Source organism: Geospiza fortis, unplaced genomic scaffold, assembly GCF_000277835.1.
Source record: "Geospiza fortis unplaced genomic scaffold, GeoFor_1.0 scaffold172, whole genome shotgun sequence".
NCBI lineage: Eukaryota > Metazoa > Chordata > Aves > Passeriformes > Thraupidae > Geospiza > Geospiza fortis.
The window spans coordinates 6032529-6059767 of NW_005054309.1; the positions used below are offsets into that span (position 1 = coordinate 6032529).

A 27239-nucleotide genomic window follows, 5' to 3' on the forward strand; every position below is an offset into this window, starting at 1 on the left:
TAATATATACCATAATTTAACAAATGTCTTGTGGGTGTAGCAGATGTCTTCTCTTTCCCCTGCACCCCCTTCCTTTTTTTTTTTTTTTTTTTTTTTTTAATTTGCAATCCCTTAAAATTTTTGGCAAACTGTCCATGTGTGCTGTCCTAGGTCATTAGAGGGCACTCAAAGACAGAGGGAATCTATTTTAACAAACCCTACCTTGCAAGTAGACCCCCACAAGGTAGAGAAGGATGTTGCTGATGTTCTTTGTGGCCTTGCAGGGTAGTGTGGTACTGGCTCTGCTCCAACACATCACTTAAGCAGTAGAAGGCAGCTGGGCTGGAATATGTTTAAATATTCTTCTGGATTGGTCTGTGTCCATGTGCACTTTCTAAAAACAAGGTGGGGTCCACAAGAACTTCTCAATTGGGTTTTCTGGTCAAGCTAAGAAACAAACAAGGCGTTTGAGATATTGAGGAGAGAGAGGGGTGTCCTTGCTTGAGAAGTCTCTGGCCTGATAAATTAAAGCAGCAAAAGGGGTTGGAAGTTGTGAGTGAATAAAAACTGAAGCCATTTTCCCTTCTGCCATGGCACCAGGTTGGTTTATTTAAAATAATTGGGCATGGCACTACTCACACTGTGTGATTTCCAGTCCTGTAAATCCATAATGCCTCGAGCATGCACCACTCATGCATGTAGGCTTACTTTAGAATTTCTGAGTCTTGGAGTGGCAGAAAATGGGCTTTCAGATTTACAGGAGAGAAATGGCTTTGGGAAGGTTTGAGTAGCATCAGTCAAGAATGTTAAATGGCAATTCTGCAAAGTAAAAACATCATAGCTTTATAAATATTGTAAGAAAAGAAAGATGATGGGAGCTCTTTGGAGTCTGAGAAATACTGAAAATTTTTCAAAATGTTGTGAGCAATTTGTGCAGTACTTATTAAAGTATAATGTCATCTGGAGAAGTCATGGACTTCTTCATCTCTATCATCTCTTTATTTTCAAATAATGCTCCCATTACTGGAAATGGGTGAGCAGAATCTTACGTGCATAGAATCTGTTTGAGGCAAGGTAGAGGTAACCAAAGATGATGAGTTTCTTTTTGTCAAAAGCCATCCTATTTAATTTGTTTGACACTGAACTAGCAGAAGCAGTTCCTGTGATTGGTTAATTCTGCAGAAAGCAGAGCAGAGGTCACTTGTGGGACAAGCTGCAGCCCATTTCAGTGCAGCTGCCTGTGTAATAGTGGCCTGCAGTTACAAGGCAGGGTGTATTTCCATCTCTGCTAATGTTTTAGCTTGACTCAGCAAAACTGTTTTTTCTACACAAAGCTGTGGTTGTGTTTCCAATTGCATCAGTGGAGGAGCATTTTAATTCAAAATAGCACCTTCTGCTGGAGGGGGGTCCTTATCAGACAGATGAGGTATTGTCAGGTTTTGAATAGTTTGCTTCAAAGGGGATTAATTAAAAAATTAGTGAGAACAGATGTCTGATGTTGGCCTGAACAGTCAGAAAGAAGAGGAAATGTCCTGGGTTTGAACTTTTTATCTTAATTGGATCCCTTGTGACTCTCAGCCCATTTGATAAGAGTTTATTCAGTAGACTCTCCTCCTTCTCCTGTACAAAGCCAGCAGCTTTAAATTTTAAGGTTTTTATGTATGGGTTAGGCAGTCAGGAAAGTTTTTGCATACAGCTTGGGAGGATGATTCCTTCAGAAAACAAAAACTTTATATACCACAGGCTGCTTTAGTATAGCTTTTTTATATCCCATATGCTATACAGAAAAGCAAAATAGTGTTCTTTTACACTACTTTTAAATGTATTTTTGAATGTCATTATATATTCTTGTACAGGTGTGTTCCTGCTCCTTTTACCTTCTGTACAGTGCCAAATTAGCAAGAGGAACATTTGGTATGCTGCTTTAATCTCCTAAGATCAACAATGCAATTACTTCTAGAGATGCAGGTGACTTTGCAATGTGTAGGAGCTGTCTGGGGCTGTGTTATGGCAGGCACAATCATCCAATCTCTGGGAATTTTTCCTTTGCAGTAGTATAAATATGCCTTTAGACTTAAGCAATGATGAAGTATCAGAACTTGGCACTTATTCAAAGTTGTCCTTAGTGTGGGATAATTTGAGTTAGGCAAAATATTCCAATTTCTACAGGCAAGGAAAGAAGCTTGTTTTTATTTTTCAGGGCTTTCTGTGAAAGAAAAGGCTTGTCTTGATGATTCAGATATTGGAACAGTTCCCAGTAAAAAAAAAAAAAGTATATTGCAAGGTATGGAAAATCTGGTCAAGGAGGGTGATGGCACTGACAGTGTTGTGTGCCTCTTCCATGTATTTATTATAGGCATATCACTTCAGCATACATGCTAGTCTTAATATTCTCTCAAAAGACCCTTGATACAGCTTCATTTTGAGAGGAAAAAAAACCAGATGCTGAAGGGGGGGATCAGCTTAATGTCTAGGCAACTTTTGGAGGCACGAGTGAGTTTTTCATCAAATATATATATGCTTGAAGGGAAAAATCAATAGAACTTTTTATTGAACTTTGGGTATAGCTAATATAGATGGAGATGTCTCTGCCAAAATACAGAGCACTAGTACCTAGATAGTACAGGTTTTGCTCATGAAAAGCCCCACAGTCAGATTTGAGGTATGGTACAGAGTAGGACGTAGGGATGCAGAGATGGAATGTGTGTATTGAGGGTGATTCCTTTAGCAGAAACTGAAAATTGTATAAATTAAGGGAAGAGATGCTTGCAGGCTTGGAAAACAATCTGTCCCTTGTTGCAGAGTTCCTGGGGCTGAGGTGTGTTTGTCAGAGCTGCCTGTGTGCCCACAGTGGGACTGGACCGAGGGTCGCTGCACTGCCCCTCCCGTCCCTTGGTTGTCACCTCACTGCCTCCTGGGCCCTGAAGGGACCATGAGGACAGAATGGTGACCCAGGAATAATGCCCAGTCTGTCATTTTGTAAAAGTAAAGCACCACTCTGCCCCAATGACTGACCCCTGTGGCCCCTACCCCACGTCTGGCCACTTTTCCAGGCTGTCTCAGGAACACACTCCTCCCTCCCTCCCTCCTGCCTCAGCAGCTCTGAGATGTTGCTCTTGCTTTATTCCTCTATTACTTCATGATAAATCACACCACTATTGCAGATTGACATACAGAGCAGTGAAAAAAGAAATGGGAATTTCTACATTGGTCTCACATTCCTGATATTTTTGGTTGCAGGTGGAAAATAGGATGAGTAGAGTGATGATGCTGTGTCACTGCCTAGGACACTGAATCAGGGCTGTCTGCAGCTGCAGTCACTCGTGTTCTCAGTGGCCATGCCCAGTGTCTGTAGCAGGGCTGAGATCATGGGTATTCCTTCCCTAATATTTGATTTAAGTTTAACAAATAAGAAGAGCTCTGTCTCTTTGAATACCAAAAATAATGTTTGTCAGACAGAGTTTGTTTCTTAATTTCTTTCATGGCTTTTGAGAGATGGGTCTTGGTAGGACGTAGCCACAAAAGGCAAGAACTTTGCATCCTCTTCTTCTTTAGAAATAATTCCAATATGGCATCTAAGTGATCTAGGTGCTTCTGGAAAATTTAGCTGCCTAACTTCAAAGTTCACCTGAAATTAAATCTTGAGGTGCCAAAGTGAATACAGTTGGTTTCTGATCCACTTCACAGGCCCTTTTTCTGAAATAAATTTGTAAGTGTTAAATTTGTTTTAATTAGTACATCTTTTTTTTAAATGAGGAACATCTGATTTAATATTTTTTCCCTGCTAATTGGTTTTGAATTATTGAAAAAAAACCCTAGGTGAAGATGGTTTTGTACTGCCCTTGTGCACCTGATGTTGTTTACACTGGTAACTGATTTCTGTCATTTGTCCTCAGACACCACAGTTTGATTATTCCTGAACATAAATGTGCTGTAGTTCTAAGATGGCTTCTTAAAGGCTCAGAGCTGTGGTTTGCACCTTTTCATACTGGTGTTGTGTTTGGTTTTATTTAAGAATAAGATGGTGTATGAGGAAAGGAGGCTTTTTTTGCAGATCAGCAACCAGTAGGGCAGGGATAGTGCAGGAGAATGGGAGTAGACATGGCTCTTGGAGATTCACATGTATTCTGGTTTTGCATTCATGTGACCAGTTGCAGAAACACGTTATCTGGGACTTTTGGTTTGGCAAAAAGTGGGGGGAGTTTCCACTTTTTTCAAGATCCGGCTCTCATAATGGTTATTTACCTGCAGATTCCCACAGGCTCATTTTGGGCTGCTTTAGTGAACAGAGGTGGATGTGAAACTGCTTGGGCAAAGCAAAGAGTTGAGTTTTTAATCTGAGGGTAAACTTTCTTAAGCTTTCTTTAGAACTCCATTCATGCATAATGCTGCAGTCAGTTGTGAGTTACACGTCTTTAAATCTCTCGAGGTGAACATATTGGGGCTAGAAGAACGTGTCATTTTACATTTAATTTATTCCAGCCTTTAGGATCTGTTTCATGGCTGTGGAAAAGTTTGAATACTAAATATGATGAAGGTTAGCCTATATTTTTGATACCAAATTCTGCTGGCCAACTGCATTAGATTTTTGGCATGTTTAATATCTGGGTAAATGGAGAAAAGCTTGTTTGAAGTGTAGTGCATTTCTGCTATTAATGTTCACAAGTACCAATCTACCTGTTTGTCATTAATCCACAACTCATGAGTAATACTGACCTTGTCCTAGGAAGTCAGAGGTATTCAAGGTTTTTTTCTTAAAAGAATCCACCACAAACCCCAGCATTGTTACTAAAACTAATTAATTGTTTTCCCTGTCCAAAGGGCACCCTATTCTTTTTCTTCATCCCAAATGTAAAAATAGATTAAGAAATCTGGCCTCCACTTCAGTAAGTAGCAGGTTCTGATGCAGTTGCTCTTGAGCTGATTCTGTGATTAATGGCCACTAAAGCTGGAAATTATCTTTCCTTGTTAACAGTTCATATTTTCTCAACTTGAAATTTCAATAAATTGTAACTGAAGGATCTTCTCTATGTCCTGTGGGGCAGTTAGGTTGGATTTTTTTTTCCTTTTTCACCCCATTATGGTATCCCTCACAGGGGTTTTGTGTTTCATCCTTAATTTTTCAGAAACCCGGAACTCAAAGCCGTTACTGTTCAACAAGACATCTGCCTCAGGAAAAGAATTGGCAGCTTTTATGCATCACAAAGGAATTTCAGAAAAATTATTTATTCCCAAATTAGATTCTGCCAGAGTACATAATTCCAAAACTTCTTTTCTCATGGGAAAGGCATAAAAGCCTAGGCTTAACTATGGGGAAATAAGCTGGGTTTATTTGCGTTTAGAATGGATCAAAGCCTCTTCAAGACCTGTTCTGTGCACTGAGCACCTCGTTACTGCCTCTCTCTATTTCATATGTTTATATCCTCAACACTGCTGAAGCTGTACTGTGCCTGATAATCCCTGATGTTTTCTAAAATAATGTAGGGATCAGGAAAGATGCTCACACACACAGAGCATCCTTCCACTCCAGGAAATGCTTCTGCTCTATTTAAATGGTCAATATTATTTATGGAGTAGTTCTGTCAACTTTTTACACTGAAAATAATACCTACACTTGCAAATAACTTTGTAGGTGCTTAAAAAGCTGAGATGAGCGTGTTCAGGGTCAGACCTGAGAGGCAGGGTAAATGAGAGAGTGGATCCTTTGCTGGGAAAGGTCGCGTTCACGAGTCTGTGCCCAGACTGATGCATGTTTGGCTTTCAGTTTTAATTTGGTTGTTCACCAGGGAAGAGGAACCAGTCCCCAGAGACCTGCAGAAATGTAATGTAGTTACCCAAGTAATGATATCAACCTTAATAAAACCCAAAAATACAATGTTTTGAAAAAAAAGCCTATTCCAGCACCATCAGACAGAAGTGGCCACCAGTGAGTGTTTCCAAACTTGGATTCCAAACTGGAGCAGAATTCAGTGCTCTCAGAACTGCTGGGCAAGGGCTGCTTGGATCTCTGCAGGCTCAGCCTTGCAAGTCCCCAGTCACACCACAGAGCACAATTTGGAGTCTTATTATTTTGCTGCTGGTGGTGCAAAAATTCTAGATGTGGAGGCTGGCACTGACTTGAGCAGGGAGGTGCTCAGCTAACACGCTGTGCTGAGCTGTAGGCAGCAGCTTGGGGCAGAGAGGAGGTGCTCGTTGGCTCTGCAGACCTGCTCTGGTCCCAGTTTCTGCACCTGTTCAGGTACTGAGAGCTCAGAGCAGTGCTTGGTTACTCTGTGCAGGTGTCACTGAATCACCTCGAATTCTTGTTGTTATGGCAACATTAAAAAACTTCCTTATCAGGAGTGAGGGAACCCATGCTGGTAAATACACTGAAGTGCGTCAGACAATGGCCTTTCTCCTGCAGGCTGCTCAGGACATGACTCAGGGCACCAGGCTAAACAAACAAGGACAAATAAAATGAACAGGGTTTACTTGGACTAGAAAACACTGTTGTTGATTATGAACTGATTTTTTTTTTTCAACCAACAGAATTTATTTGTGCAAAACGTTAACAACTTGTGTCGTAATGGAATAGTAATGAAAGAAGGACATAGAAAAAGGAGTGATTGAAGGAGGCACAGATGAATGCTCTGGAGAGATGGGCTTAGGGAGTGTAGAGTATGTGTGGGCAGTGCATGGTGAGGAGGTGAAAACCAGGGCAAATGTGTGGCCACAGGCTTGAGATCGGATGTCAGATGAAGAGATGAAAGCTGGAAGATGGATCACCAGCTGGGGACAGATAGCAAGGGCAGTGGGCAGAAGCTGCAAAAGGGTGACACTGTGTGAAAAGGGAAGAGGAGCCCATATGGAAAAACCCCAGTCAAGATAGGGCTGCTGTTGTAGGAGTGCAGAAATACCTTCCCACAGCTGCTTCTGGGAGCTACATCTGCTGTTTTATTACCAGCAGGTAGCAATGTAAATATTTTAATCATAACAAATAGGATCCATGCCAGGCTATACAATCACTAATCACCATTCCACAGTAAGATTTACAGAACATACAAAACTCCCCCAAAAAACCACAGACAGCTGAGAACTGACTAATTACAAAAGTCTGCCCAGACTGCAGCAGTTTTCCATGGAGAAATAAGTGGCATTAGTTGGAGAATGAGTCTTGTTTTGTAAGCCAGCAGCAGCCTAATGAAAAACTGTGTCACTGTTAGTGGACCAGTATCCATCAGCTCAAGCAATTGATGTAGATGTAATCACTGTCTCTAATAGAAATAAAGTCAGGATAATGGAACATTGTCACAGGATCAATGTCTCCTGTTTTGAAAATAAACCCCCTCAGCTTTGCTTTTGCATTTATGTACCAGCAGGCGACCACATCATTCAATTCAATTGACACAGTCCCTTAGAGCCCTGAATGATCTATTGTGGGAACATCAGGAAGAACATATTGGAAAAAATTGAATGTTCCTGATCAGACTTACAGGACATGTTATTTAGTGGGTTTCCTAGCAGTGAAAATGAGAATAAATCAAGTGAGAGCAGAAACTTAGCACGGTATGGAGATTTTTAACCCCGTTCAGCTGTTAATTTCTACAGGTTCTTGATCAAAAAGATTGAACCACATGAGTTGTGTTTATTTTCCGTGGTGGTGTTCACAAATAGAAAATCACTTTTGGACCTTGCCCCTCCCCTCCTTAGTCTCCGCAGAAACCCTTCATGGGGCTCATTTTGACTGACTCAAGGGTTCTTCTCAATCTGTTATTTTCTCAGAATTTTTTACACAGTTTGATCCAAGTGAGGTTTAATGGGCGTGCTCCCACATTCATCCATAATTAATTTCTTGCAAAGGCTTTAATGCGGCACAGGAGATCAGCAGCCGTATAGTTGCATGCTTAAAACCAGGTGCACGCCAAAAAGGCATATAGAGGATTTTAAACAACGTTGCAGAAAAGGCTTTTTCCAGTTTTCACCTTTCTTGGACCTGATTCCAGCAGCTGTTCTGTGTCTAGATCCAGGCAGCATTAGCAGGCAGCTATTTTAGCACTTAGTAAAGCCATTGAACAATTTCACAAAGCCTTCTTGAGACAGGGTCTGAAAGTTTGATTGCAGAAGTCTGTCTTTATTGGAATTAGGTATTCCTGAAGGACTGTAGCTGTTTCAAGGGACATCCTTCTAATGGGCTAAGAATGGAAGCTGCCGGGCTTGTTTGATGTAACCACTGTTCCTGAGATGCCCCTCTAATAAGGTGATTTTCCCTTTTTGAGGGACAGATGGACAGATGTCTCTCCCTGGAGGAATGCCAAGCATTTGTGTGGTGCTTCCCTCTCCATTACAGAGATATATTTAGTGCACAGAGCCTGGAATTTGGACCTTGCAGGTCATCTTGAAGTAATCCATGCTGGCCAAACCTACACCAGTGCTCCCTCAGGTGATTCTGCTAATTCTGCTCATCAGTCAGGACCAATCACTTTCTAATCAGTTTTACAAATGCCACATTTCCAGTTTTGCTGCCATAATCATCTGTCCAACTCGTGTGTGTGTAGGACAGTCTAACCCTGAAGGTCAACCCACAGTTCTTCCTTTCTAAAAATGCCTTTGGTCTGGATTAGACAATTGATCCAGGAGCATTTCATAATGTTTAGCTATATTTCCTGAATGTTTAGCTATATTTCCTGGTGTGTTCTGATGATTATTCAAGTACTGAGAGGGTGGTGGTTTAATCTTTAAACAACTATGTCTGGACAGTTTTCACTTAATCCCAGTTTGTCTCCATCAGGGAGCCTGAGCTCTGTGATTAAAAATCCTTCACTAAACAAGATGTTTGGGCTTGGGATCTTGTGGGGAGTCAGGGACGGATGGCTTTCATGAAATAATCAAAAATTATTTCATAAGCAGGACTTACTGCTGGAGGTTTTACTGCATGTTCTGAGCAGCTAAGTTTGGCTTTTAAGTTATAAAGGAACATATTTGCATCTGCAGAAGGATGTATCAGGACTAGCTGCATTTCAGCAAGGTTGTAATTGTCATGCAGGAGAGTTGTGCCTTTAAAGAGATGTCACAGAATCACAGAATGATTGGCATTGGAAGGGACCTCTGGAGATCCTTTAGTCCATCTGTGTCTACTTTCATTGTTACCCAGAGCTTTGAAAAGTCTTTAAAATACTAATAAACAATATGTCTTTATTATTCTGATAGAGGAAATAAGGAGAATCTTCCCCAAACATAATTTCTTCTGGTGTTGCATTGTAATAATGAGAATAAAAAAGGTTTTAAGAATGTAAAGTGTTGAATGAAGTGTCAATACCAGAAATATCCCTGTATCTTTGGTCAGCCTAGGGATTTTCAAAATGTGGCAGCCAAGAATCACTCTAAGATGCCCTATAGCTGTCCAAAAAGGTGTATTTTCAACTCCAGAAAGCCCAGAAGTTTGCAGCTCTGTAGCCATAGCTGTGGAAACACAATACTGGATATGCTGCTGCTTGTGTCTGTGCTGTCACATCCGGAATTCCAGCTCCCGGGTCACACAGCATGGGACTTGGGGGAGGAGATTTGGAGTTCAGTAATTAAATACTACTTTGCTCAAGGCAAAATCAACAAATGGGCTTCATCTGCAGCATATTTTGTAACTGTACTCAGGACTGGGCTGCATTTTTCAGATAAGTAGACAGTAACTTACTTTTAGCCAAGGTTCTGGGTGATTTTGTGTTTTGTTATGGGTTTTGTTTGGTTTTTATTTTTTTCCTTCTCTTCCCTTTCAGGGTTGTAATTCTTTTTCTTCAGAAGATTTCAGACTGGCTTTGTCATCTTGTATTCTTCATACTCTCAAATTGGCATGGAAAGGCAGAGACTGTTGCCATAAATTAGGTCACTAAAGCTGAAGTACAGAATACAAATATTTATCGCCTGAGCTAAGGAAGGCAATTCAGATGAGGAAAGGAAAAGTTTTTTTTTTTTAGTGTTCAGGAATTAAGCTATATTCCTGAGGTTAAAAGCAAAGTGATGGAGTTAAACAATGAACATGAGAAGCATCTCTTGGTTTAAATTACTGGAAGGAAAACTAGCAAAGCCTGAGATGAGAAATCAGTAAAAGGTTGATAAGATAGAATTACAGATAATTTTTGTGCAAGTGCACATCTGACATATTATTAAATCTTAAACAAAAGGGCATTTAGCTAATAGCAGTTTAAAGGCACCAAAAAAAATTCCAAAAATGAGAGCACTATTTTGAGATATTACAGAAAACACTTGGGCATTTAACTTGAAAAAATATTTTTCTTTTCATTCAGAATGTTAGAATTCTGAACTGCAGATCAGATAGTAGGAAAACTTTACTGAGGGTTCAGTTGAACTGTGCCCAATACAATATTGGCTGGCATGACTCGAGTGAAGATGTGAAAGAGCAAATAGGAGTGTTTAGAGCAAGTAGTTGGCACACTTGGAAGAAAAGTCAACCTTTTTTTTTCTTTTTACAGTGTCACAAAATGTTCATTTTGATTGAAATTGGTATCTAATGAATACTTACACAGAAGGATGTACAACACAAGTCGTAGACTACATGCTTGATATAAAGGAACCACTAATTAATTTTATGAGTTTTCCTTTATAAAGCATTTCTAAAGGGCTATGCAGAACTCTTCTGTGGATGTAAACTTAGGAATTTCCTCAGCCATTGGGAATGGACCCACCATGTCTCTACCAAAGCTTTCTCTTTGGACAAAGCTTTAGTAGAACAGCAGCCACAAGGAACAGTGTTTTGTGGTTTAAATCTCCAGTCCTGTAACCTGTGGTGGCTTTGGTATCTGAAAGAAATCCTTCTGAAACCTCACACATCCAGGAATTTGGTCTGAGTGGCTGGATTGAAACAGCGCCTTTTGCTCTTTTTATTTTAATCATCACGGCCATTAAAACCAAGAAATACTCTTAAGCAGCAATTGATAAAATGTCTTTGTGCACATATGTTAACAAAATACTTGTCTGGATTTCTTGCAAAAGAGGAAAAAATAAAAGCTCTAATGGAAATATTTCTGTTGTAGGGGTTTTAGTGTTTCTGTAGCCAGACTTCTGTTTTCCATGGATAAATGTAGCAGTCTGTTTATGTCTGAACATTAGGCATTCTTCAGAGCTACCCAGAGCATTAGCTGCTCCCTTTAACATATCATATCTGGTATCAAAATAATGATTGGTATGGTTTTGGGGGTTTTGGGGAATTATTATTCACAGCACCCTGTCAGGTTTTCCTCTTATCCTACCTATTGGGAATGTGTTGGAGCCCAGCTACAACTGCAGAAATATCATTTTCTTAGGCTGTTATTTGATGATACAATAACTCTAATTGTAGTGTAACTCCAGTATACATTATCAAATGGTGATTAAGAGATAACGCAGTAATAATCTGATGTATAAACTTTCTCTGCCAGTTCAGGTTTGTCTCAAAAAAACCCCTAAACAACCTAAAAAACCTATTAGGCCAGGAGCCATATCGGGTGGCATCTGTTCTCCGGCATTTGGCATGAACCTGGACAAGGAGTACAAAGCTAGCACAAACATGTGGAGTGGAATAATGATTTGTCAGAAGCACAGCCAGGTTTGCACTGTTGGGCACTGACTAGACCTGGTGTTGGTGAGAGAGGAATTCAGTCTCCTTTTAAATGGATTTCAGTTGTAGATTTTGCCCCAGGTATGAAGTGTGTGAATGGTCCTCAAGGGACGGAGGTGCTGGGGTGAAACTTGTCCTGTCTGCCCTGGGACAGGCGCAGAACCACAGACACACTTCTGCCAGTTGGGAGCAAAGCCAGAGCTGGGGTTGTCTCTGGGATAGAACCCTCATTTCCATTGAAAAAAGTAGCTTCCAAATGAATTTTTGTGTGATTCCTGGCATGGAATGAGTGGGTCAGTTTGTCTGAAGCACAGGTGTGTGTCCTGTCTGCTCCTGACCTGTTACTGAGTAAATCTCAAGGCTGCCATCTCTATAGACAGTTGGTTTTTATGGCTGATGTGTGTTATGCCTGATAAATTTTGGGACTTTAGAGACTTTCGATAGCAGTCTTAAAAATTACCTGGGATATCTGCATGTTGTGGTGATTCTAACTGAGCAGTGGTGTTACAAACTACAGGCCCATCCTCTGGGAAAGGAAATAAAACTTGGGAAGATGCCTGCTGAAATGGACTTTCTTTTGAGCAGGGAATATTGATCCTGGTGTGGTCCCATGAGCAATTTGAGCATCATTCATAAGCTCTCATGCCCATCCTTTTTTTACCTGTCATGGGATATTTTATTTATTTATTTAATCCTGGTTTTAGCAGTGAGAAATCAGCTTCACATGCGCTGTGCCTGCTCCAGGGTGCAAAACAAAAGTAGAGGCAAGTGGGAGAGATTTCCTTTAAAAGCATAATTGGCTCTAAAACAGCAGTGTGGGTGCATCATACTTTACCATGTAATTCCTCAGAATGTTTTGAGGAAGACCTGAAATGTTTCTAAGGGCAAGGAAAAAAAAAGGGCCTTAAGGATCTCATCACATTTTTAGAATGGGCTTGGGAGATAAAGCTGCAAATATCTTAAGATATTTTAATGGTCCCTATGCAAATTAGGCTACAAATCTAAGACTGCTAGGAGTTATATGTTAACTTCTTACTTTTGTCTCATTTTTATGTGTCTCTTCAGCGATTTAATTTCTGAATATAAAATGAAGAGCAATATTAATATCTATTAAAGTGTCCAAAATGAGTAGTTGATTGCTTGTGGAAATAGTGAATCTGGGGGGAATTAGCCAGCATTGGTGAAGTAATTTTGTTAGGTTGTGGGGTACATGCATGGGTCCATTGTCACCAACAATGTGAGAGTTGGCAGCCTGGTGTTAATTCAGAGTGTGTCAAAGGGAAATAATTATTGTATCCTCTTCTACTGTATTTTCTCTAACATGGCATTTTGCTTTGGGTTGGAAGGAAGGTGATTTGCTGTTCGTTCTTCTGACATTCCTTGTGTCACTTGGGACACTGTCCCCAGGCTCTGCCCGAGCCGCGGGGCCTGGGGTGGGAGAAACACAGAAAAGCCCTTCCAGAAAATGGAAATGGGTGCTGAAAACCTGCACAAAGCTGTATTTTGGTAAAACACAGGTGCCTTTTGCACCCTTTCCAGTTTCTAGCCCCTCATCAGGCAAACATCGGGGTGTTTATGGGGCTGTTTCTGTGTTTTTCTGGTGGCCAGGGTGCCACAGCTGGTGCTGCAGTGCCACCTCCCGATGGCCAGGCAGGACCAGAGCTGCTTGTGCAAAACACTCAGAATCAGCCTTGGAAAAATGAGCCTCCATGATTCGGGTGGGGTGCACAACACTTTTGACAGACAAGCAAAATGCTGGATTGTTGTTGTTTGGCTTTTTTTTTTTTCTTTCCTTCAGCTACCCAGCTACATAACAGGTGAATTGATGTGGCACCTGCACGGTTCTGCTTTGAGGGGGGAGCCCTCTTTATATAAATAATTCAGGACCTCTCTGTGTGACAAATAGCACTTTCATCAGATTTCTGTGGTTTGATCTATCGTTTTTGGTGATGCAGCAAGATTTTCAAACTCAGTGACAGACCCATGAAACAAACGCTGCCATTTGTGTGTGTACATAATGTAAAAAATCCTTCTTTATGAGGCTCTTTAACGTTAATTACCTTCTCCTGTGAAGGAAAATATTGTTCCTCTTCCTACAGCATTTTTCTGTAAAAAACAGTCTTAAAGAAAGATAATTTGCTCCATGTATGGCAACAAAACTTAGCCAAATAAAATCCATGTTTGGTCCTGCACATGGTGGAATTGGTTGCTAATGCATGAAATGGCTAAAAATGCCATTAATTTTACATTCTGCTCAATAAACAAGTGCTCAAAGTATTTAGTGGAGCTTGGCAGGGATGTCTTGTACCCCAGGTGTGGCTGGGGCTGTGGAGAGGTCAGCTAGGGTTGGTATCAATGCACCTTCCTGTACCAGTCATGTTGCACTTACTGCAAGTCATTGTCTTGGGGCAGCTTTTTCCTTTAGAAATGAAAAGGATTTAAGTAGAACTGCAATTTTGGGGTTTTTTTCCTTAAGAAAATAAAGCCTTCTGCCCCACAGCATGGCTGTGAGCTGGGCGACCACATGCCTGGGGCAGGTTTGGGGATGTCCATGTGTGGTTTGAGGCAAATAAATTCATTTTCATACCCAAGTTCATCCTTTAGCGTCTACTCTTGAGGTGTTTAATTGGGTCTTGTATTCAACACTTCCCCACTGGAGCAGCAGTGGCAAGTGGTCTGTCCATGCAGCCATGTGGCAGGAGCCCTGTTGTAGGAAAAGTCATTCTCTAGTACTTTTTTACATCAGATCCCAGATAAAACTTTGTCAAATAACAGTAGGAAAGTCGCTTTGCCTTCTCAGACTCCAGTTCTGTAGGAGAAGCAGTGGGGGTGGTCAGCTGGGTAAAAACCTGGGAGGGTTTGCTGATGGAAAGTGCTGGACAGATAATTGGAAGAGGAGGTGGACATTATTTCATAACATGTTCTGAAAGCTGATGTTTTCACTTGTTTACTTGGAAAGATCAGAGTTTTCAAACATTCAGACATCATGAGAATGTTCTCAAAAATGATACTTTGAGTTAGAACAAATACTGTATTCTGTCTCTTCATGTCTTAGACTGCTGCTGCCTCATATTTTCCAAGTTTACAATCAAAAATGTATATAACCTTATACATGATTTGTCTTTCTAAATATTTGCTATTACTAAAATCAAGAAAAAAATTGTGTGTGTGTGTAAATATATATATCCCATCAATATTTTTGAAGCACTGATTGAAACCCTAGAGAAATGTTACTAAAATGAACTGTTTAAAATTTGTTTCTAATGTCAAGAATGCCTTTTGCAAAGCCAAAAGGTATGGCTGAGATGTTTTCTAATCTTTTATGGGATTAGCTGGGCTTGTTTGAACAGACACTGTGATGTACCTCATACTGTTCTGCACCTTTTCACTAGAGCAGGAGTACCTGAGAATTGGAGTAGATAAGAATGGAAAAGTGAGAACCTGCCTGGATGCCAGTGTGAAACCAAGTTTTTGGTCTTTGTTAACCAGGCAGAGAGAGACTCAAGTTATAAAAAATGTGTTCCATAGCAGTAATGTAGATTGGCTGAAACTTGATTATTTTTTAAAACCTGTGATAGGAGGCCTTTTTTAGTACTGGTATTAAACAGCAGAGTTCCCCAGTCCATACCAACTTGCATCATATGAGAATCCAGCTTGTTAATATTTAATTTACTGACCTTTATTTTGTGGTGAGACAAATGACTTTTTAATGACTCCAGTAGACTTATTTGCATTATAAAATAAAGCCATTGTCTATGCTGCCAGGGAGCTACTTACTTTATAAATATAGCATTTGTTGGGAAATACCTATTAGGTACTAAAAATATTTAATTGACCTACTTTTTTTTATTTGCAGGGTTGTGTCCTTTGTTGTGACCTCATGGTTTAACTGGGAATAAAGATGAGTATAAGCAGTGATGAGGTTAACTTCCTGGTATATAGATACTTGCAAGAGTCAGGTGAGTTTTTACAATTCTGGTTATTAAACAATGCATAATTTATTTGATCTTCATCTGCAACTGGCTTTAGCAAACACAGGCTCATTTAATTATTTTGCCAGTAGGCATGGATTCTGTCTGAACTGTTTCTTGGTGTTCTCAACAAGAGAGTGAATTCCTGCCAAGTTACCTTCTGTAACTTAATCAGATTTAGTCATTTGGAGTCTTCAGATGGCAGTCGAGCAGCCAAGGACTCACTCGATTGCTAAAATGCATTTTCCTGGAGATCACGTCTCCACAGGGTGATGATGGCACTTTGCACCGTTTTCTTCAGGGCTGCTTGAAGAAGAAAATAGAAAGATCAGCAAAATGCTGGTTTTTCCTGTTGTTTTGGAGTGATGGTGCTCCTGCCAGCTGGTCTTGTGTAGCCAAATTCCATGCCTGAACGTGACCGTGGGAGGGCAGATGTGGCTGAGTTTCACAGGAAGAAGTGACAACTGTGACTATGACTTGTATCACTTGACTCTGTTTAGAGATGAACAGATTTTTTACAGGAATAACCCTTGAGGTTCCCAAAAACCTCCATCCCTCCGGGACCTTTTTTTGGAGGATCTTGTCCTTCTGAGTAGCCAGAATCTCCTGCTTCTTAGGAGAAAGAGCAAAAGACACTTGAATATTGTCAGACTTGAAAAGAAGCCCTTTTCCTATCATATCCCTCCACACTGGCTGTGTCTGCACAACACAAGAATGCAGCAGTGCTCCCATATTTTTAAAGCTTCCCCAGCCCAGTCAGATCAGCAGTTTGAGTTTGTGTTGCATGTTTGGGTTTCTAGATGCAGCCATATGGCTTCAGGGAGTTTTGTGGTGGTGGTTATTCGTGAAGCTCTGTAAGAGACAACATCATCTTTTACTCACGACTGTGATATTGATTGCTTAACACAGCCTACATTTAGAATGGGAAGATCTGACTGGAAGTCAGGGCATGCCCCAGTAAATGAACAAGTGATGATTGTCAGCTGGCAGGAGAGAATATGATCTCAGCAGTACATAAAAGAAGTCTGCATATTAAAGCAAAAAATACTTTCATCTTAAGACTAGAGTTTAAGAGATCAGCTTTAATGTGTATACTATAGATATATATAAGAAAATATACACATATATTTTATATTTTACCTTACTGTTTCAACTTTTGATTCGTACTTTCTGTTTAGTGATTGCTGATGGGTGGCTTCAGGCTTGTTGGAAATGCATTTGACTGATGCAACATATGTCCACTGCTCATGGACTTCCCAAATTGAGGAGAGAAGCACCAGAAGCAATGGTGGATGGCAGACTTTTACAGTTTCTGCTTGTCAAAAGAAATCAAAACCTTGTTTTTCTGCCTGAATTTACTGAAAACTACTACACACTCTTGTTCCAGTTGCAGATTGCTTTTGTCATAGAAGCCAAACTTACAAAATTGCTTCATCTTCATTTGAAAGTTTTCAAGCAGCTTCTTGCTTACCTGACAGGGAAAAAGGAAAAAAAAAATAAAGTGGTTTAAGAAAAAATGCCATGACAATAGTTAACTTGCTGAAACAACTATTTTTCTCTAACTTAAATTCACTTTTTCAAGGTGATCAAATAAATAGCAAGCAGCTACCATTGCTGCACCATGTTTGCCACTTCTTTATCAGTGAGTGTACAGTGCTGATGTAGCTCTAAATGCCAGAGCATATACAGTTATGGCAGTACTGTACCATGAGCTGAATTCTGTTCACATACAGATCCATTTAACTTTCATGGCTATCAAATCAGTGAGTGAAAATAGCAAGTGAGTCTTGTGTCCTGGATATATATATTTTTTATTAAATACTACATATCATACAATACTTACATGTAGTTTGTGAATATATAAATACATTTAAATGCTATAGTGAATAGTGTATTTTATATTGATTCATGCACAAATGTTTTGCCATTGATACTGTAATTAATAATTGTTGTCTTTATAGATGAATGTGCTTTTCTCCTTTTGTACACTTAAACTATGAGGGAATTAAGGTGTTTTGACAGGTTTTTGGTAGTTCAGAAGCATTCTGTAGCATTTTACTTTGTATAATTTGCACAGATGTTAAACAGAAGGTCCTACTGTGGTACAGCAAGTAGCATTGTCTGTCTGTAAATCAATTCTGATGTCTTTGCCTTGTCTTTAGGGTTTTCCCATTCAGCATTTACCTTTGGTATAGAGAGCCATATCAGCCAGTCTAATATAAATGGTGCTCTGGTGCCACCAGCTGCTTTGATTTCCATCATCCAGAAAGGTCTGCAGTATGTAGAGGCAGAAGTCAGTATTAATGAGGTAAGGAGGCTTTGCCTGCAGGAGCATTGTGTCCTTGCTTTGCAGTAAGTTTGAATGTTAGTATTTTTCCTTAACTTTCTTGTATCCTATTTACTTGCTTTTACTTCAGATTCCTCACTGCTGGTGTTCACCATGACTCTAGTGGTGGAACCAGAGTGGAGTAACATAACTGGGTGGGGTTCTGCCCAGGGCAGCCACACAACACCAGGCATGGTGTTCTGGCTCGTTGCTTAAAGTCCATTGTCTGCAGAGTTTTTACCCTCCTCTAATGTTGTAGTGCATCTAGTGCAATAGGATAATAAGGGGACCAACAATCTCTTCATTTTTTGGCTTCTTAGACAGGCGCTAGTGAGGTGGGAGAGCACTGTACAGCTCTTGTTTGGGCTCTTGTGTCATCACAGTGAAGTAATGTGAGCCCTAAGGCAGGATTTCCAAGGAGGGGCTTTGAATTTGTGGCAGGAAGGCTGAAGGTATATGCCAGTTTGCCTTTTGCCTCTGCTGGCTAATTCATCTTGAGCAGGATCTGTTAAATTTGATGTTTAAATGGTTATTCCAGCAGTACAGAAAGCTATGTATCTTCCTGCCTGATGCTGCAGACACTCTCCCTCAATTTCCATTCTCATTTGTGCCTGGAAGGTGAGAAGCCTTTCTGTGTGTCAGTCAGTTTACTGAAGGAACCTTTTTTTTTTTCCCCATTAATTCTGCTCACTTTCCAGTCTCCCTTATGTCTGCTGTTTGTGTGGTTTTCATAGTCCTAGTGAAACAAATCCTTTCCCTTAGGAAGCCTCAGAAAAATAAAGCAAGTGATAGGAATAGAAGAAGACGACCCTATATTTATTGCAAGGAATCCTTCTAGTCCCTAAAAATAGATCCTTACAAAGCCTTAGCATATGTATAAGAGTATTTTTAACTGGGTCTTGTCCATTTCAGGATAAAATTCTTCCTTGTTGCTTGAAAGCATGCCAGCACAGTTTAAAAAAAGGAAGAAAACTAGTCAACTCCCCAGATAATATGTTTATGGAAAGTATTAGTCTAATAAGACGATAACTTCACAAGTCAGTGACCTGAGTTGCAATGTTTGCAGCTCTCTCTTCAAACAAACCATTAGATTTTGCTGCAGCCACTCATGTTTGAAATCATATTCATAGATAGCTTACAGAATTTTTTGCTTTAGCTGACAATTCAGCAAACTTAAAGCAAGTAACTTCTGATTCCACAGGCTCTCCCAGAGGCCTGCAGTGGCTTTTTTTGCATATTTATTGTGGCCTCTTAACTTTAGACTAAAATTCCAGTCCTGACCACACCAATGATGAGATATCATTTCCAGCACCATATGTAAACCACTTTATTATATTAAATCAAAACGTTTTCTTTAGTTTTGCTTGGAATCTTTGCCCATAATGTTAATTTCTACTTGGTTTTATCTTTTTTTTTTCCTTTTCTCCCTGTGCTGTAATTTAGGATGGTACCTTGTTTGATGGTAGGCCGATAGAGTCTCTCTCACTGATAGATGCAGTGATGCCTGATGTGGTACAGACAAGACAACAGGCCTACAGAGACAAGCTTGCACAACAGCAGGCAGCAGCTGCTGCAGCTGCAGCTGCCACCAACCAACAGGGATCAGCAAAAAATGGAGAAAATACTGCAAATGGAGAGGAGAATGGAGCACACACTATAGCAAGTAAGTTGAGACAGAAATTGCTTTAAACTGGGTTAGCATTTCCTAGCTGTCCATCATTGTATGAGCTTGTAGACAATGAGGTAAAAATGTAGAGTTTGGAGGAACCCTTCAGCTTGCAGAGAATTCCTTCATCATGGCTCATACTTGAACAGGTCGTGTCTCACCTTTGGTTGTCCCCAGTTTTGATATCTGGAGTTGCAGGAGTCAGGAGTTCTGAATTCATTAATTCACAATATTCCCTTGACCGGTCTCACTTCCAGTACTGCTTCTTTTCCATCACCTGAAGATTTTTCACAGGGCCCTTGCATAAAAAGGAAAAAAAAATTGAGTCATCCCTGTACAAGGAATGAGGAGAGGAGTCTGCCAATCCATGGCTGGTTAAAACTGAGTATTGCTGGTGAAGCTCTGCAAACTCCTTCCAAAAAGTTCTGTAAAACGCATGGATCCAAGAGCTGTACCTGGCTCTTCCAGTGGAACTGAGGTCAGGCTAGCTAGGAAAAGCCCTGTGTCCCTTGTCTCTTTTATCAATATCAGGTTTCACTATTTGCTATTCAAAATTGCTCAATGCAACTGCTCTCAGGTTTGCTTTATTAGTGAATTTCATTTTAGTTGTGATCGGTGAAATAAGTGAGTTCTGTTTGTCATCACTGGTCAAAGGAATCTTATCTTATCTTACAATGAGGCTTAGGATGGAAAAGTTGGGGTCAGGCATTAAACTGTGATTTTGAAAATACTCTTCTGGAAGTCTGAATTGCACGTTTAAGTGTGGGAGTTACAATTCTTTCTGTAAAAACACCTGAAAAAATGCCATTTTTGGAGAGAATATTAATATTGAACCATGTACAAATTTTACAGCCTGATTTTACTAGATTTTTTTTGTTAGCATATATGATAAAAAGCTAGAAATACATTCTTTGGCTGAAACAAATGAGGTCTCTACTTTGATGCTTTAATTTAAAAATCTCAAAGGAGTATTGATAACTGTGATCTGGATAGAGGAAGGGTAGACCTCGGATCTCAGCCCTGTTAAATGTGATCTACCAGCAACCCCTGCTGGCTGTACAGCACTTCAGACTGGCATCGATCCTCTGACTGAAGTAATGCTTTATGTGGTGCTCTTTCTAAAAAAATACTCATGTTTTAATAGCCTTTTTTATTTTCTCCCATGCACAAGCAGTGACAGAAACCCTTAATGCTAAATTAAGCAATAGCTGTGAAATGATTTCTTTAACCGCAATGAATAAATATGGAGCAGGTGAACTGTGCAGCATTTCCTACATTCTGCATTTGCACTCATCGTGAATTTATTTTTAATAAATGAAAATGATTGATGGTAGATGCCAAGAAAACTCTTTTGTCAGTTGAATTACCCCCAGTATGTTCTACATAACAATATGGTTTCAATCTCACTTCCAGTGCAGAAAACTATACTGCCATAATTCCACAGTAATTGCTGATGAAGTTTGAGAAGCTTGGTTATGTTAACTCTATCAACAAATGTGATTATATTCATTAAAGGAATTTTGTAAATGGAGTGTAGGAGATGTAGATTTAAAACCTGTTTGACTGCAGTTGGTGAAAACAGATATTTTTTGAAAATGAATGTGTTTTAAATTTATTCCTACAGCACAAGCTAGACTAGTAACATATTGTACTATGCAGTATTGGGCCTGAGAAACAGAGTACTTGTAACAGCATTTATTTTTTAGCATAGCAAAAAATTCACTTTTGGCCCTGATTTGAAGCTCCAAATTTAAATCCATTTGGATGTGAAGGTTTACAGGGGCGAAGAGCTTTCTCACATTTTCGAAACTCCCCATCTGTTTATAGTGCTTCATTAATTGGAACTGAAAAAATAAAAGAGCATGACAGCTCTGTCAAATTTTTGAATCACATAAATTGTGAATTCTTGCACTCACGGCAGAAGAATCTGAACCATACTGGAGTCACAATGTCCCAAAATACTAAAATCCACCTCTCTGCACTGTTGTTTCCCACAATGCAGATAATCACACGGATATGATGGAAGTAGATGGAGATGTGGAAATCCCTCCCAACAAGGCAGTGGTGCTGCGTGGTCACGAGTCCGAAGTGTTCATCTGTGCCTGGAATCCTGTTAGTGACCTTCTGGCCTCAGGGTATGTGCACTGTCTGTGTGTGTGTGGAGTGTCTGTGCTGGGGCACACTGGAGATGATAATAATGATTATTATTATTATTAATTTTTAATTATTTTTATTCTTATTTATTATTATTGATTATTATGCACGGGAAGAGCAGAAGGCTCAGGGAACACCTGCCCCAAACATCAAATGCTACAGCGTTTGTTTTTTAGAGAATAGTGCTTTAAAACGGAATTTATTATTCTTAATTAATTAATATATAACAAATTAATGTACCATAACATACAGCTACAATATATAATTATGTAAGTATAATTATATATGTAGTATTATATATATTATAATATATATGAGATATATATAATATATAATTATAATTTATCTATTTATATATTATAGTATACATCACATAGCATATATATTGTGTAGCATATATATCTCATTATATTCTATATTATCTATTCTATATTACATCTTATGCACGTATATATGTACATATATGTATATGTAATATATATAAAAACTGTATATGGTGTTTTATAAGACTATATATTATATATATACAATACATAATACAATATATATTTTCTGTTATTTTACATACTGTTTGTTATATGGTATGGTAAAGTAATAGATATTAAATTGTTGCATATATTATAATGTCACATATTATTAGCATATTGTATATTGCTAGTGTATGGTATATTGCACATTATATAATGTTACAGACCATCATTATGATGACACATGTGACTGTCCCCATGAAATTGATGGGATGGCCCGTGTGTGAGCAGCAGGATCTCTGTCTCCCCGGGTGTTGTGCAGGTCTGGCGATTCGACGGCGCGGATCTGGAACCTGAGCGAGAACAGCACGAGCGGCTCCACGCAGCTGGTGCTGCGGCACTGCATCCGGGAGGGGGGGCAGGATGTGCCCAGCAACAAGGACGTCACCTCGCTGGACTGGAACGTGAGTGCTCCCAGGAAAACCCTGCTCACAGCACCTCATGGCCACGTTTTAACTGACAGCAGCGCTGGCCTCTGTGCCAGCGCCTGAAATGTTTCTGTTCTGATCAGCGTTGTAACTTCTATTATACTTCAGGAACTCCTTTCTAATAACTGGCAATCAATAAAATATCATAAATCCTATGCATAGATCCTATCCTCTCTGTTCTACCTCACATTTGCTTTGTGCTCTTTAGCTTTGACCTAAGCAGTAAAAATAAATAAACAAATAACCTTTTTGCTGGCAGAGTGAAGGTACACTTCTAGCAACTGGGTCTTATGATGGCTTTGCAAGGATATGGACTAAAGATGGTAAGCAAAATACTTTTTAATTTACAATATATTTTCCTATATTGTGGCTCACGGCATAGTTTTTTATTTTTTAATGTATTCATATCAATATAAATTTTCAGGTAATCTTGCCAGCACCTTAGGGCAACATAAAGGTCCTATATTTGCGTTAAAATGGAACAAGAAAGGAAACTTCATTTTAAGTGCAGGAGTGGACAAGGTGAGATAATCTTTGGTAAAATTAAAATTCTTTCCTTCACCATTATAATCTAACTGTAAGCAAAATAGCAAAACTATGCAAAGTAAGTAAATGAAACTAAAGGCTTGGGATATAAATATGTGCTTACAAAGATCTTGTTATGCTTAGCTATGTTTCCTTGGGTTTTATAGTAATTTATTAAGATATTTTCATTTCCTGGATTTCAGTGTCTGTGGATCTCTTCCCATTTAGGTTAGTCTGAGTTGGAAAGTATTGAAACCAGAAACATGAAACCTTTGTAAAACCAAACCATCTAAATTCAGTGAAGCACTTCGAGCAAAGCCTTAGGAAAAAAAATTGTACTAGAGGGGTAGGTCGAGGCTGAGTTGAATATCAGTCAGACCTGAGAATGATTATAAAGATTAGAGCTGGAACATAAGGGAATTTGATATATGTGACTGGGGGGCTGCCAATTGTGTAATGCCACATAGCTCATTGTTTGACTGTGTTTTATTTCACATCTCTAAACAAATTCAGGTTTACAAGGTCTTCCAGTTCAGAGCTGCTGTTAGTGTGAGAGGTTTTATGTATGAATGGTAGGAAGGGCACAGAGTGATGGGAAATGTACTTAAAGTGAATTCAGAGAATCAAATAGACTATAGCAAGAATAAGGAGAGTTGATTTTTTCCCTCTGTAACTGATTCAAGGTGCAGAAGTCAGCACAGGTTCTCTCTTAGAGTGGCAAACTGCAACCTCAGTACAACTACTTAAAACTGGCAGTGTCACTGTAAAGTAGGACATTTTCTCCTTTATTTGTTTTTTCTTTCCTGCATGCATTTACTTGGTTTCCTTTATTAGCCAGCTTTATAAATGCTTGTACTGGCACAAAGGAAGGAAAATTTAATGTCTCAAAGCATGGAAAGGATGTGTTTACTCTTTTGGCATCTGTGATGGTTATGCCAATTTTTAAATATTTGTGGAAGTATAGCTTTCATTTACAGGGAAATAATTAAGGAAGAAATAGAAACCTCATTCAGTCAATAAAACTACTTAGACAAACTGAGATTATGCTTTGAAAAATATTCTGCTTTAGCAGAGGGAGTGACCCAACCTTAGGCTCCTTTTCCATACTTATTTTGTGTGGTCAGTTCATGTTTCCATTGAATTTGATGTTAAAATTTTCATTGGTCATTGAGGTAGGGCAGGGATATTGGCATATAATATACTGATGGTAAGATACTGATTTTGTCATGTAAGGTTTCTTTAACCAGAAGGTTATGAAAGTATTGGCAGAGAACAACATAGAATGAAATTACACCCTTAAATTTTTCAGTACGTGACTAACTGTTAATAACATCTCCTTAGGAACGAGTGAGTAGCTGATACTATAATTTTAATATACAAGTATTTGAAATTAAAATAGGTGTGTGGAAAGGATTAGGAGAATATAAATAGGACTAAGGGGATAAAACTGTTTAAAAGCCGACAAATTCCTTCTTCCCTCTAGACCCCAAAATGTTGTGGCTAAACATCTTTCTAATGCAATCTTAAATTTTCTACTGTTTTCTGTACATCTACTACTATTTCTTTTAGTACTGGATCAAACTCTAGAAATGTATAATCAAGAGCAGGTTTGGGTGATGGTGAGCAGGGTAGGTATTTTCATACTTGTGAGTGGTGGTAGTTGTGGGGAAATTTGTACAAGTTTGTTTATTGTTTATTTATCTGTTTAACACAGACCACAATTATTTGGGATGCCCACACTGGCGAAGCCAAGCAACAGTTTCCTTTTCATTCTGGTAAGTCTTGATTTCATCATTCAGATTTGTCATCTGAAAAGACAAAAATATTTTTAAAAATAAATTTTAAAATCAGATGCTTGTAGTGCTTATTTGTATAATTTAAGAATCTTACAGATAGTCTTTGGTTACTTACAGTCCCATATTGGAATATTGAGAATGTAAACAAAGATGGATTTGTTCTGATTTTATAACTCACAGTTTTATTGCAGTTCCAATGAAGTCATAGGAGATAAATAATCCAAGTATTCCTGATTTTCTGTAGTATGCTGGCAGACAAATCATGTGGGCAGGCCACAGGGATTAGTGTTTCTCGCCTAAGGACTGCATTTGTCATCCTCCTGCTGCAGAGATCCCACCCCATATCCCATTGTTGCCCTGTCCCCAGATTGTTTGGCCACAAAGCAGCTGAAAGCTGTTCCCTGGCCAGCTGGGGTGGCAGTGCAGGAGGTCAGACAAATTGCTTTGTGGGCTGCATGCCTAGCAGCCCTGCCAGAATCAGCTGGGAAATAGAGTGGAGAGGATGGCAGACATGCCCTTGAAGGGCTTTTAAGAAATGTGTCTCGTTCCTACTCCTTGTTCCGCTCGTGCCACATTTCCAGAGCCATGACAGCAGTCAGAAACATCAACTCAGCATTTACTCCAAGCAGTTCTCCCTGTGCTATCTGCCATAAATAGCTGGCTGGATCAAATGGAACATGTTGCCCATGATTAAGCTTCAAGTTACCACACCTTATAATGCTGGAATTAAGAAAGGAAATAAATCCTCACCCATCCGTGAGCATGAGCAGGAGCTGCTGGTGGAGATGAGCTCATGCATGATGATGTGTGAAGCTGTGGGAACCTGTTCCTTGTGCTGACTCCTGAGATTTGTTTATAGATGACTTAACTACAGCTTGATGTCCTGCTGCACTGTCTTCTGTATAACTTTGATTTCACATATGTTCCATATTATGATGACTTATATTAAATTTATTCCATGTTGTGTAAGACTTGTTTTAGCTGCATTTCTTAGTGTTCATAGTGTTTATCTTCAGAACTGCTGTAAAATTAATAATTGCTTCCTGTTGGCTTTTGTTCCAAGGTGGTGCATGCTAAATTTGTACATCAAATTCCTGCAGAGTGTGTACTATAGCTTTAAATATCTTTCTTTTTCTTTTAGCACCAGCATTAGATGTTGATTGGCAGAGTAACAACACATTTGCCTCTTGCAGTACAGACATGTGTATTCACGTTTGTAAACTAGGACAAGATAGGCCCATCAAAACCTTCCAGGGTCACACAGTAAGTACTGCAAAAAGGGGGTTGCTCTTTGATATTTTTATTAGAGAGAGACTGGGGGCTCAGTAAACTTACCAGTACCCAGCACTGGTGTAATTGGTTACAGGCAGTAGATGCACACATAGGTAGTTGTGGTTAATCTGTGTGATTATGAGGACAATTCTCACCTCCATGTGCAGCTTATTTTACCAGTGTCAGGGTGCAAGAGTGAGCTTTAGGAGAAGCATGGTGACTTCAAAACTTTACCAGGTGGTGTACAAGAATGCATGGGAAATGTGATAAATGGATGGCAAAAAGCTGTTAGTTGTTATTGAAGGCAAAGCTATGAATAAAAATTAAATGTTAAAATCCCTACAATTATGCAAATACTCATAACTTCTGTCCAGCTTTATCTTTTGTAAGCTATCATTTTGTAATGGAAGGGAATACTCCAACTAACTCTCATTGTTCACTTTTAGAATGAAGTAAATGCAATCAAATGGGATCCAACTGGTAATCTGCTGGCATCCTGCTCTGATGACATGACTCTAAAGGTAATGGGAGTTCTGGGCTGGCCCTTGTCTTTGTAGACTCTGGAATGCACTCCATTAGCCTGGACATCCCAGCAGTACCACTGTACTTGCTGTGTTGTCCTATATTCGTTCTTTTTTAATATAACAAGGTTAGGCAATCCTAGAAAGCCTTGTTAATCAGGGCCAAGCTCTGGTCCAGAAGACTTGTTACAGGCTGCCAGCCTGAGACTTGGAGCATGATTTATTAGGTGCTTTTAGCTGTTCACAGAATCAGGTCATTAATCATTAAGCTGTCACGCTTGTTGGTTGCTTTTGGTTAAAAGAAAAAAGTTGGAATGCATGTCAGGTAGCACATTCAAGAATGGGTGATTTGCTCCTTTCCTGGTTTTCTTCTGCTTTCCCTTTCTTTCTAGTTAAAATCTTTGGCATGTTGTTTCTTCAGAGGCCATGTGCACTCCTGGATTTTTCCAGTACTTCAGGAGTCATTCTGCAGTTTTCAATCACACCT

At 39.4% G+C, this 27239-nt stretch overlaps 1 protein-coding gene across 4 annotated transcripts in view; it reads left to right on the plus strand.

The window, feature by feature from the left end:
• TBL1XR1 (transducin beta like 1 X-linked receptor 1) overlaps positions 1–27239 on the plus strand; it is a 61245-nt gene that overhangs the window by 23704 nt on the left and 10302 nt on the right. For 3 of the 4 annotated variants that reach the window (XM_031055487.1, XM_005419028.2, XM_031055488.1), the window contains 10 exons: positions 15423–15525; positions 17700–17845; positions 19307–19526; positions 21532–21664; positions 22473–22614; positions 22898–22961; positions 23063–23160; positions 24878–24938; positions 26101–26222; positions 26678–26752. In XM_031055487.1, coding sequence (XP_030911347.1) covers positions 15468–15525; positions 17700–17845; positions 19307–19526; positions 21532–21664; positions 22473–22614; positions 22898–22961; positions 23063–23160; positions 24878–24938; positions 26101–26222; positions 26678–26752 — 1119 coding nt within the window. In that variant the 5' untranslated portion in view covers positions 15423–15467. The remainder of the gene's footprint in view (positions 1–15422; positions 15526–17699; positions 17846–19306; positions 19527–21531; positions 21665–22472; positions 22615–22897; positions 22962–23062; positions 23161–24877; positions 24939–26100; positions 26223–26677; positions 26753–27239) is intronic. The other variant, XM_031055489.1, reaches the window with a different exon arrangement.